This window comes from Taeniopygia guttata, chromosome 7, assembly GCF_048771995.1.
Source record: "Taeniopygia guttata chromosome 7, bTaeGut7.mat, whole genome shotgun sequence".
Taxonomy (NCBI): domain Eukaryota; kingdom Metazoa; phylum Chordata; class Aves; order Passeriformes; family Estrildidae; genus Taeniopygia; species Taeniopygia guttata.
In genome coordinates, this window is record NC_133032.1 from 22,528,119 (window position 1) to 22,540,853 (window position 12,735).

Sequence of the window (12,735 nt, forward strand, 5' to 3'; positions counted from 1 at the left end):
TTTTGCTATAATTGGTTTCTTTAAACCAAGGCTTTGACACCCACTGTCTCATGCCATTACCAAGGGCATTCTGACCTGCCTTCATGTAAATTGCAGCATCCAAAAGACATAGGGCTTTTTTTCCTTTCTTCCCAATAGACAAGTAACATCTGTGTGAATTCACATTATTTCCTAATAGACAAAAATTGAACTTAAATGCAGTGTACATCAAGATAATAAATGACTCTTGTTAGAGGAAGTTACTGAATAGACCTCACTGAAGTACTCTCTATTCTCTCAGCGTGACATCTTTCTTTAGGGCAAACACTTTGAATGTTGTTATTATAAGGAGGCGTTGTAACAAAGGTGCCGATAGTGTGGATGTAGTTCAGTGGGACAGAGAGCTCTGTGCTGCTAGAGCTGGGATCTTTGTACACCATTCCTATGTTACTGTTCATTACACCAGAGCAGAGTTATGCAGTGGGGATGTTGGTTTTGCATAGGCAGAAATGACATGTTTTCTGTGCATAGCTGGCTTTGGACAGGGGTCAGCTTTCAGGGAAAAAAACCAACAGGCTTATGCCTGATACAAACCCTCTAATCTGCTAGGCAGGCATGTTCTTCAAACTCAGCAGACATTTCTGAGAGACTGTCTGGAGGGAAAAATGACAGGTAGTGGGGGTAGTAGACAGGACTATTTAGACTGGCTTAGCAGCTGGAAGCCATTAGAATTTAGCAAGGTTTTTCTCCTTAGAGAAGTCTTTAAATCATTAAATTAGCAGCAGTCCTAGGGAAATAAACAATCTAAAAACTTCCGTTTCCCTGACCTACCCTCCAGACTTATGTCACTGGAATGCCTGATAAGCTGCAGACCTCTGGAGGGAGATACCGCCTGTGAAGACCTGGAGCTTTGCTGTTTGTAAACTTAGCCAGCCATGTCACACATTCTTCAGCCTGCTGCACTCCTACTCTTTCCCAGCCTTTGACTCAGCAGTAGTTAAGAATAAGTCCTGGTGAGACAAGGTACAAGCAGATTAACTGGCCTGAAGAAAGGGTGAAGCAGCAATACCACCTACAGATTAAAATTGCCAGAATAAGGAAGGTCTCCTGGAACTTCATAAGCTGCACACTGTCCATGAGCATGTCAGGACTCTGTTGCTGGAAGTGGGCTCAGGTTGGCGCAGAAGTGAGCCAGAAGGTTGATGAACCTTACAGTTAGCCCAGCTGCACATCCAAGCCAGCCCAAAAGGCCGCTCAGACCCTGCAAAGCCTTCATCCTCTGCTGTTTTCTCCCCACTCTCAGAGAGTCCTCTTCTGACTATGATTGTGCAGCTTGTTTCCTTTTGATTCCTAAACACATCAAGATTGGGTAGAGCTCATATGGAAACAAGGCTTTAATAGACACAGCCCTTCTCCTGAGTGAAATACAAACCACGTCTGAGACATGGTTTTTGAGAAGAAGGACAAAATATCACAGAAATAATTAAAATCTCAGACACCTTTCTATCTCCAGACTCATTGAGAAGCCCTTTAATGCCACATTCTGCTACCAAGGTCTAAGTAATTGATGGTGCACTTGTGGATCCATTGTTTTTCCACAAAGCCAATTCTGCAGAGAGTTACTACTCACTCAACCAGCTACACAGATACACTTGCATTGAGCAAAAGTGTTCTGTTGCAAGACACAAAAATGCTCCATACACGTTACCAGACAAGATGCATATCTCTCATAAATATTATCAGATGATGTTTATATCAATCCATAGCTGAGATGTAGTGACATCATTTCCAACAACTACTGTGAATCCTCTATGAAACTACTACAAAATTCCACACTGGTCACACATTTACTGCTCACAGGTGTTAATTCCTCTACTTACAACAGTATCTACTGTAACTTTGGCTGATGTAATTTATTCAGATGAAAATAATTTTTTCCCAGGGAACCCCAGATGCTTTGGTATTGGTCAGTACCAGATATCTATATCAGAAGAATACGCTGTAGCTCCAAGCAACACATCAGGAGGACGGTACCAGAGCGTCACTACTTCAGAGGAGTACGTCTGTCTGGGGATGGACTGAGCACGGGCAAGGCCTGCAAAAAAAACCCCACCAAATCAACAAAAAAATGCTGTGTTAGGACAGTTCTTCTACCTGTACAGTGCATAGATCATAATAATTGGAAACAGGACATTATTTTCTCTTTAAACACAAGTAATCTCAATGCAGCTTACAAGCAATTGACAAAGAAAGTGTTTCTGGAATATACCTCTGGGGCAGATCAAATCAAGTAATAGGCTGTGTTTTGCAGGGCTTTATAATTTGAGATTAAAGTAGCTATCCCAAACCAATGCCAAGAAAGCTTTTTGGGTCACATATTGCTGTGGACTATACACATTTTATTATTTTCCAAACAGAGAGGGGTTGATTCTTTGTTCTCTTGAGCAAGTTTTACATGGCAGTAATTGCTCTGACTTAAATGAGGTTAATCCCTGCACCTATCAGTATAAATACAAGAAAAGATGGACTGACCACAGAAATAGTTTCCTGAAGTTCAAGAAAAGGTTATGCTTCTCTGCCTTAATTGGCTGTGGATACAGATCTATATGCATGCTACAGCTTTGGTCTGAGCAGATATACAGCTGTATCCAAACTGTGACTCACCAAAGTCTGCTAATTTGAGCTCACCGAGGCAACTGATGAGCAAGTTCTGGGGTTTCAGATCTCGGTGAAGAATGTGTTGTTGGTGGATGTAAGCCAGGCCGCGCAAAAGCTGGAACATGAAGAGCTGGGAAAAGCCAACAAAAAAACAAAATGATTTTGTGTGACTTTGCATTGATACATTAACTTTGAACTTTAGGAGAACCCTGGAACAAAGCAGAGACAAAGCAAGTAAGAAACCAGTAAAAATCCCAAAAATGAGTAGAGCTGGCTGAGGAGGGTTATGACTGCCCTACACCTTTCTGAGATTTTCAGGGTGGAATATTTTGCCAGGAGGGCAGTTTAACTGTGGTCCATAAATGCACATTTTGGAAATTTAACTTTTCTTTAGAAATTGACTGTTGATTGCAGGAGCAAGGTCAGCTTGCCAAAATACAGACCCCAGCTTTCAGAACAGCAGCTGTGCTGGCTGCAGTGCTCAAGACAAAGACACAAAGACACAGAGCCAAACAAAATGAAAGCCTAAGGAGCTGAAGGTTTGCCCCCTTGAACTAGATGGCACCAGCTGACTGGGTTCCATGACCACCTCACATGCCACCAGTGGGGCAGGGAACTGACTGACCTGGCAAAGGGAACTGTTGGTTTCAAGCTGGGAGAAAAAATGAAGACCTGATTTTAAAAATACAGCAAATCAGATATGGTGAACAAAGCAAGCAAGGAAGAAGAAAACAAAGCAAGAAAGGAAGCCAATAAATAAATATCTAACTCCCACCATCATCATAGTCTAAATAAGCTTGGGGTAAAATAAGTTGGGCTGAAACAGAGTATGAAGTTGGACAGTGGATAGAAACAAAACACAGCAAAAGTAATAAGACTTCACCAGAGAAAAGATATTTTTCACCAGAGGTTTAACCTGAAGAGGAGGAAAAACAGTGACACCCATAGGTCATTTTTGTACCAGAAAACTGTCCCTATAACATTCTACATACTTATATTCCATAGGAATCACTCAGAAAAAACAAACTGCATTTGCCAGCAAAAATGAAACAAGCTAGATAACCCTCCTGAAGGAGCAGTAAATAATTTTGCAATTCAGTTCCTGCTGACAGTGAGTATTCCGGACAGGAAAGCAGAGCAGCTGGCTAGTGTTTATTCACAGAACTGCCAGTGAGTACATATTACAGCCATGTGCTCCATGTGCTTTACGAGCATGTCTGGTAGCAGAACCCTTGAGATCTGCGCCAAAACTACTACACTGCATCTCAGATGTATCTGAGCTTTAAGGATGTTTAAAATCTGAGGCCCCAAAAAACTTCATTCGAATTGGTGTTGCTTAACAACTATCTGGAAAAAGATGTGAACAAGGTGACAACATTTGAAGATGACAGAAGTATTTTGATTAGTAGTGATAACAAGTGACAGTGAGAAACTTCAGAGAGATCTGACAAAGCCAGATGAATAAGCAATTTGATAAGATACAAAGTTATTGTTGACAGCAGTAAGATAAATTAACTGAAGCTGCTCAGGAAAAAGGCCCAGCCATTCACTGAGGCTATCTGCACTGAAACCTTAAGCCAGCATGCAGCAGCAGTCCTGAAAGTTAATTAAATGCGAAGAAGCATACAAAGGAGAGCAGGAGACTATTATAACATCAATCTATAAAGTAAGGGTACATGTTTCGCTGTGCTCAGATCCAGTCAAGAATCTCAAAAGCTATGGGAGAAACAAAAGGGACTTAAATGACTGCAAATATGAAGATAGTTCAAAATTAGAAGAGAGTGAGATGTGAGAGTTTTAATTAGAGAGATGAATAATGTGTTGTAACAGTAAGAGGACTCAAACTTGAGTAGGTGGGTGTCCTTGCCACAAGATGTCATTGTTCACAAAAGCTAAATGTCCGCTTGTAGGCTCAGAAAATAGGAAGAGGGGCTAACGGAAAAAAGGCTTAGAGACTGAGAGGGAGTTTGTTATATCATCAAAAGTAGATTTTCTCCCAATTTTTTGTCATATATGTAACAAATATATATTAGTAAGTAATTTACAGTGACCATACATAGTGGAAAATAACTCTTCCTCATGCCTTAAGGGATATAAGTCTTCTAAGGAACTCACCATAACATTGCATGCATGGAGTCCTCCAGGGTGCTGGACCATGTACTGTGCTAGATCTGTGTGCTAAATAAAAGAGAGGAACTTGAGGCAAAGCTTCTGCTGTAAAATGCCTCTAGCAACAATGCCCCTTCTGTAAATGGAAAAAATATGCAACTGCTACAAAGTTGCCTATTTCACCTAGGTGAACATCTGATGCAGCACACAAGCATGTGCTTAAGTTCTGGGCCATAGCAGAGACCTGGCTGGCCTGTTATCTCACCCAGCATTTGTGACCTGAAGCTGCTGGTTAACAGAATTCATACTTGTGCCAGAACTAAGCAGAAAGCTGCAATAAGAAGACATAGCTTCTGTATTTTCTTTAGCATTTGGTCGACTATCTGCGAAAGCAGGAGAAGTAGCAAGATTCAAGTGGAGAATTTTATTGGTATCCTGGTTGCCCCATGAGAGCAGCTCACAGCTTGGTTATGGTAAGCCACTGGGGTCAGTGCCAAATCTGACCCCAGCTGGGATGTGAGCTCATATCATTATTTCCTATCCTTGCTGTGGCTCAAAAACAGTACTTTTATTGTGTTGGCAAGACAGAAATGGAGGTAAATAATGTCACCCCAGTGGACACAAGACATGGAATTATTTTTGCATACAGCTGTCGCATATGCAGAAAGAAAAGAGTAAGTCTGTGTGCTGGAAAGCAGGAGATCAAGAAGGAAAATCAATCACTGCACTACAGCATTACAACTTGTTTCTTTGTAGATGTCTTATAGTGCAGTAAATTCATTCTGCAGCCACTTCCCAATACTTCCCAGTACTAGCTCCACAGGAAGCTAGAAAAACATCAACTCACCATGTACTCAAAGACAAATGTTAGTGTCTCCTTGGTGTGGATAATGTCATGAAGCAGTACAATGTTGGCATGTTTCAAACACTTGAGAAGAGAAGCTGGGAAAACACAAAAGGAAGATCAACTTTACTGCTGCTGGAAGTGGAAGTAGATCGTGCACAAAACAAGGCAGCAAAAATAAAAAACTGGGGACTAATAGTTCAGACTTGGCAGTTCCGTAAGAAGTAGCAGCTACTGAGCCTGAAGGAGGATGGAACAGCTCTGCAAAGAAGCAAGCATCAGTGCTTCAGGCTTGGCAGGAGCCTATCCATCTCCCAGAGGTGGGATCTTGCCTCTGTCAGAAACAGCAGTTGACAGTACCCATGTGTCAGCTTATAAGTTGAGGAGAAGTCATTTCTTCAAGGTAAATGCTGAGAGGGAGGACCTGGGAGCTCTCAGAGTCAGAATGCAGCAGCCTCCAGCCTGTCACTGAGCTTCTTATTCTTCTCCCATCTGCCTCCTGGTGTGTGCCCTCAGCATGGCCCTTACAAGAGACTTCCGGGAAAAGCTGTCCTTATCAGTTTCCAGCTTCACAACAACAGAGCAAAAATCCGCAAAAAGAAATTGCTGTAGGTATAAGCTAAATTCTGAGTTTAGTTCTGTGCATATTGGTTACTGTCTCTGGTTAAAAACTCTAAGAACAGAGACGATGAAGCTACTGAGTGAATAGTAACTTGTTTGTATTTATAAAACTTTGGCATGCTTTTCTTTCAGCCTAACTATCCAAAAGCATGATTGCAACTGTGTGTCCCTGGTCCTTAGGTCCTGGCACGCCTTTGCCAAGCCTTGTCACATCCAGGGTGTGGTGATGCAGAGGGCAGCACGTGGAAGAGTCTCTGGCCCCATATAGACCACAGAGCACTGACTTATGCTAAGACAATAGCTGCAGCCTTCTGCGTCTTTTGGCTGTGAATTGGGTTTGCTATGTTAGAGCAGGCTCCAGCCAGAACATGTATGAAAGGAGCTTCTCAGCAGAAAAACTCAGCTTCTCAGTGTGCACAGCTTAATTATTTGCTACCTTAGGTGTGAGACAATATAGCAGTAACTATGTACAGAGGAGGAATGTGGGGAAGAAGTGAAGCTGGGATTACTTTGCCTGCAGGTCGCTGGCACAACTGAAGAATCTGACCCAGCTGTTCACAGACAGGGAACACCAACTACACAGAGAGAAGCCCCAAAGCCCCAAAAAAGCAGATGTCCCTGACTTGAGATTTTAATTCTGCTTCTGACATAGCAGAATAGCCTCAGAGGTGTTCCAGACCCACTTCTTGCTGCTGATTAAAACAAAATTAGTTTGCTGTCAGACCATGCAGTGCTACAAATTTCATTCAAATAAGGCATGGGCGTACAATCTTGTTTCAGCTGAATTAGCTGAAGCACACAATACGGAACAAGGGCCAGCTGTGGGAGGCAGAGTTTTGGTCACAATTAAAAGCTGCTTTTTTGTTTTTCACACAATCTGAAAAAGATATTTGAAGAGTTTCATGCCGACAAAGCAAATTGATACAGGATTAGCACTTTGCCTTTTGCAACCGTAACAATTTAACCTGGTTCTAAAAGCCCTACTGCCAGAGTTACACCGTATGACAGAGCTCTGGCCCAAGCCTGTGTCACTTCTGAGACTTTTGAGCAGTACGGGATGCTTGATTCAGCACAACTACTGGATTGTAAAGCAGTTCTTGCACAGAGCTTGGTGTTGCTGCAGCTAAACTGCCTCTGCTACTGATACTAGTCCATTTAGCTACCACCAGTATGTTCCCAGTGCATAGCAGTATGGTTATTATTATATTAAACATGCTCCACACTTGCCTATGCACCTAGTAAAGATACTCTTGCTAGAGCCCATCTGCTACAGAACATGATAACCTGACTCTGTGATACCTCAAAAATTCCATATGACCAGAGCTCCAGAGGGGCAGCACAGAAGGACCACAGTAAAATGGAGGATTCAGTGCCTGTGCCTCAATCAGGCTTCTGGGAACTGCTCCTCACTTTGTTGCTTCTACAACCCCCTGCTGGGGTGTCAGGTGCTACTGCCAGAACCGAGCTTTAAACGCATTTTGTCTCTGCGGGGCTTCCTGGGGTGAAGCGTCTCTTTGTCAGGGGAGCGCATTCCTCTAGGCTAGCAGAGAATGCACCGCATTAATAAATCTTGTGCTTTGTTTTTGCTACTGACTTACATTGTAAATTTGAGGTGTCAGATGCTGCAAAGCTCAGCAGTACACAAAAGACCTACTTAAAGCAGACCCTTCATAGGATCACCCTTGTTTTCTCCCATAATGAATGAAGTTAAGACTCTCAGCCTGTCCAGTAGAGCATGTTAAAGGGGTGCTGATCTTTGGCGCATCGTTAGTTCTATGCAGATAAAGCTTTTAAGGCTTATTTTACTGGTGGGCTACAAGTGTAAATGCAGAGCAAAAGCACCACAGCAAATGACTGTATAGGAAACATAACACAAGCCATTTTTTAAATAGGCATATTTAGGTGTGTCTCTGCTTTCACACAGAATCGGACTAAGGACTTAGTCCAGCTTTCTTGTCTTAATTACTGTTATAAACCTGGAGTGGATTCAGTGACCTCTCTTGTTATTCTGAGCTGACTGCCATGAGAGTCCTTCTGTGCTCCTGCTGCTCTGTGAAACCTGGCACATCTAGTCCCTGACTCTCCATCCCCATCACAGGATTAACCCTGGTTTCACAAGTGCAATAAGAACTAAAAAGAACCTCATGTGTGTCATCCTACATGGATAGTTTTCACTAATACCATAAAACAGACTGGCACAGCAGTTGCATATTTCTGTGTATGGAAGAAAACATATTATGGTCTTCTTGGGATTGTATAGCAGATGAAAAGAGAAGCCTCAGTCAAGCAGGCTTGTGAACTTAGTCTGTAGGGAAATGTAAATACTTTCAGCCAAAATCAAGCACTTGAACAAAAGCATTTCTTTCTCCAAGAAATTGAGAAATCTGCCCAATGCTCTACAAAGTCGATTTATAAGAAGAATTCCTCACTGGACTGAAATGACAGATGTTATTAAACATCAGTTTTATTGAAAGTATCTCTCTTCAGGCTGGGATCTGTGATGCTCCAGGTATCAGCTAGGAAAGTGCCATGGTTGTAGTAACAAGTCTACAACTGCCCAATGCAGCAGTGGCAAAGGCTGTGTAGTTTCTAGAGGGCTATGTAGTTTCTAGAGGGAGTGAGAAAGGAACTGTGGAGGCAGCAAGCAGAAGGTGCAAGGGAGCCCTGACACTGCTAGAAAGAACCTGCTCTGTCTGCAGCTGGCACTTGCCTTATCCCAAGCATTGATGCATCTCTCACAAGCACATACACTAGAGATTCCTCCTCTGTCCATTGCATGCCTGTCCAGCCCAGCATGAAGACATCCTTATGAGAGGATAAGGAAACAGAATTTTGGGAGAAGGACAGCCAGCACATTGAATAGGCAAGAAAGGACTGAGGGAGATATCATGGAGCTTCTCCAGGTTAAAACAAATGCTCTTCAAGAGTGATGTTTCTCTGTGTTTTACCTTCCCGAATGGCTGTAAAGGGCACTCCTTCCTCTGCCTCCAGCTTGATCACTTTCAGTGCCACCACCTGGCTGTTGATCCTGTCAGGTCACAGTAGAAAGTCACATGAACCTTCTCAGTGCTTGGCATGATAAAACTAACAGTCTCCCAAGCAAACAGCCAAGTAAAATTTCTATGGTTTGCTGACCCACCCAGGCCAATCTCAGAAGGGAATTACAAACATCCTCCATCTTGTGCTCATTAGCAGAGAGCTGAGAGCCAGCCCACCTGGCCAAAGAAGCACTGTGCTGCTGTCCAAGTATTGCTAGAGCATGGTTTTGAGCAGTGGCTCCACCTTCTCACAGTTTTACTGCCCCTGTGTGATGGCAGTATGTCCTCACACCAAATTTTTCAATTACGCAGAGATCCCTCACTTCAAGGAAAACCTTTGCTCCCTCCCTGGTTTAGCCAGACAATCTCCTGGCACATTGCTGTGGATCAAAGAGTCTTAGTGGTGCCTCCATGGCTGCAGTGGAGAAGTTCCCTGAAAAATTGGGATGGGGCTTTGTAAATATCATGTTAAAGGCAAAACTGGACTTTAGATTTGCCATAGGAGGTGTTTTCAGCAAGCACTGGGAAGGCAATGTTGCTCACCTGCTGATCCCCTTGTACACAGTTGCACAGGATCCTTCACACAGCTTCTCTAGATGTACATAGGATGTGGCAGCTCCAAACGGGATGTCTTGTCTCTGCTTCATAAAGAAATTGGTATGTTTTAGATTTAGAACAAGAAGCTAGTAGCAGGTCATTCAGTAATTAAGTACTGATTCATGGCTGGAATAATCATAGGATAAAATATCTCCTTTCTGGCTCTATGGATGCCGCACCTCACCCATTTGAACCTCTCCACAACATCCTGTTCCTGGAAAGAATCAGTGTAACTCCAAGATCCCTGTGTGCTGTAGCACCAGCTCTGCAGGGTGTGGAGCTGCAGGGAGAGGGTAAAGAAAAGGATGCTCTGGTTACATGTAACAGCTGGCATAGGAAAAGGGAACAAACTGTGTCACTGGCAAACTACAATTCTACTGATTAGTTTCTTTTCTTCTCAACTGCAGTGGCTTTGAGCAATGCAGATCATTTTCATCTCTCTCTCTACCAGTCACAGATCTTCAGTACTGGCTGTAAGGGGAGCAACTCTCTGTGTGCTCCTGTGCTGGTAAATGGTAGCACTTAGAACACACCAAGATAAAGCTGTCTTAACTGCAGAGGGTACTTCTGCCAGCATCATTCCAAATGCATGTTGTTCTCCCTTACCCTTGAATTATTCATCTCTAAATAACCTGTTAGGGCAGGGACCAAAACTCAAATGCAGAAGTGAAATTTCAGGAAGTTTACATTTATGTATTCTTCTCCCCCTTAACCCCTCACCTCCTTCTTCACCACTGTATAATTTACATAGTCTGTTAATTTGGCCCATACAGCATAACAGTGCTGTACACTACACAACTATAAAAAAGGTAGCAATGAATGGCAAGCAGGCTTCAAGCTCCTCCCAAGCAGCTATATTGAATGGATTATAATTAGACAACACAGGATTTGCAATCTGTGGCATGCTGCCTCCTCCAGAACTTTAGGTTGTTGGCTACCTCCCTGTTTTACAATCTCTCATTGGCATAGAACTTGCTGGAGTGCAATCTTCTCTTCTTGCTCATCACATCGAAGGCACTTATTGTCATCTAAGGTACAGATTCCTCTTTCAGTAGCTTCACAAGCCTGAAGCTGCAAAGTTTGATGCTGTCTGGTTAGAAGCAAATGGGACAGCTTTGCACTCCCACAAGTGGAAGCACCCAGGCATACCCTATCTTAATGCAGAAGTATCACAATATGATATTAAATACCTCTGCTGTAGTCACTGCTTCCATGTGCTGAAGGCCTTGGATTTGTGGGGAGCCTCTTCTCTCTGAACAGCAGCTGCTGCATCCTGGTCTGACAGCACTTACACACAGCATGTGTCCCATGTTGTCCTGTTTAAATTAAACTGTGTCTCTTTTTTTCTCCTTGCTCCTCCTCATCCCTCTGTGTCTGTAATAACAGCTCATATGACTTGCATGAGATCTCTGCCTCAAAGAGTCTTGTGATTTCTGCAGTTTTCCTTTGAAAGTCCAAATGCACCTCTGGACTTCAGTTCCTTTGGTACATGCCCTCCAAAAACAGCCAACATTTTTTATACCAGAAGTTGGAGAATTAATAAATCCAGACTTTCTGCTTGTATGCATTTCTTTCAGTTAAGCAACTCTCAGTGTAGTAAGTTGGAAAATGAAGGGATATGTTTCACACAGGAACAGGCCTTGACTTCCCTCCCTGCCTGTAGCAGCTCTAGGCTTCAGAATTCAGCCTCTGGGCTCTCAGGTGAATTTTCTGAGCACTGTGGCTGAGCTGTGCCTTCTGCAGGAGCTGTACATTGACTGCCCTTGCTTGGGCATTTACATTATGTGGGGACCTGTCTATCCCTGCTGGATGACGTGTCCAAGGGATGCAGTGAGTTGTAGCTGATGGTCTTGTCCATATGTCAGAAAAACCAGAGCAAACGGATTAATCCTGCCCAGTGTAGAGTAGGGAATGTATTTACCCTGGGTGTGGACAGCCAAAAGTCCTCTTCATATAGTCCTGCATGAGCAGGACTCACTGTGCAGCTTCCTAGGACTAACACCCAACCCACACACGGACAATGACAAGAGTTGAGGGGGCAGACATTGTCCTGTGGTATTTTTCTGCTGACCCACTAGGTCCTTCAGTTTTCATTTGAATGCATCACATGAAATCTTCCTTTGCTTCACTGTTTTGATGTTCAAGAATAACACTTTTTCATTGAGCATAATTATTTCTTTAAAGCAAAAATGTCTTGGGAAGCCAGGAACAATTTCTCTGTCTTGTTGCAACCAAACCACCCAGAGTCTGCACGTCAGGGAGTAGAGGGGAAATACTGTCACAAAGAGAAGTAATCCAACTTTTGCCAGGTAGCCAGAGATGACAAATGAAGAAAGCATACTTATAGCTAATGACTGTTGTTATTGAAAAAAAAAAACAAAACAAAACTGGAGTAATCATTCCAGTTAGTGGAGGAAATGCTCTAATAGAAATAGAACTATTAAATATTTCTAATAGAAATGTTCAATAGTTATCCCTTTAAAAATGTAAGAATTTATAAAGGAGAGCCTATACGTGTCTTTGGAACCATAGTTTTTAAATGAAAGTTTCAGGCAACATAAAAAATAGTCTACTAAGAGGTGACACAACTTTAAAAGCGCATTTTACAAAACTTGCTCAAATAGAAACACATGGATATGCCCATGTAGCGATGTGTATCTGTATATATATGGCATGTGTATGTGCATATACACACATAGGTGTAGACCCATATTGTGTATATACACATTGGTGTGTTTATGTGTACATACTTAAATGTATTCTGTGAAACCGATGCCAGTGGAATACCACCCACAGACGTGTGTGCATGAGTGGCACAAACGCGGGTACGCACACGCGCCTGCGGCAGCGCCGCTCTTCACGCCGGGCCGCTCCTCAGGGGCAGCTCCA

General features: G+C 42.9%; 1 protein-coding gene across 1 annotated transcript in view; it reads right to left on the reverse strand.

Annotated features, from left to right (window-relative positions):
• The window catches only part of CDK15 (cyclin dependent kinase 15), a 35,006-nt gene extending 23,379 nt beyond the window's left edge, over positions 1 to 11,627 (reverse strand). Inside the window, 9 exon segments of the mRNA XM_030277706.4 lie at positions 1,954 to 2,074; positions 2,644 to 2,767; positions 4,753 to 4,815; positions 5,594 to 5,688; positions 9,160 to 9,239; positions 9,793 to 9,890; positions 10,031 to 10,131; positions 10,134 to 10,173; positions 11,037 to 11,627. Of these exon segments, the coding sequence (XP_030133566.3) occupies positions 1,954 to 2,074; positions 2,644 to 2,767; positions 4,753 to 4,815; positions 5,594 to 5,688; positions 9,160 to 9,239; positions 9,793 to 9,890; positions 10,031 to 10,131; positions 10,134 to 10,173; positions 11,037 to 11,156 (842 nt within the window). The 5' untranslated portion in view covers positions 11,157 to 11,627.
• Between the last annotated feature and the right edge of the window lie 1,108 nt (positions 11,628 to 12,735).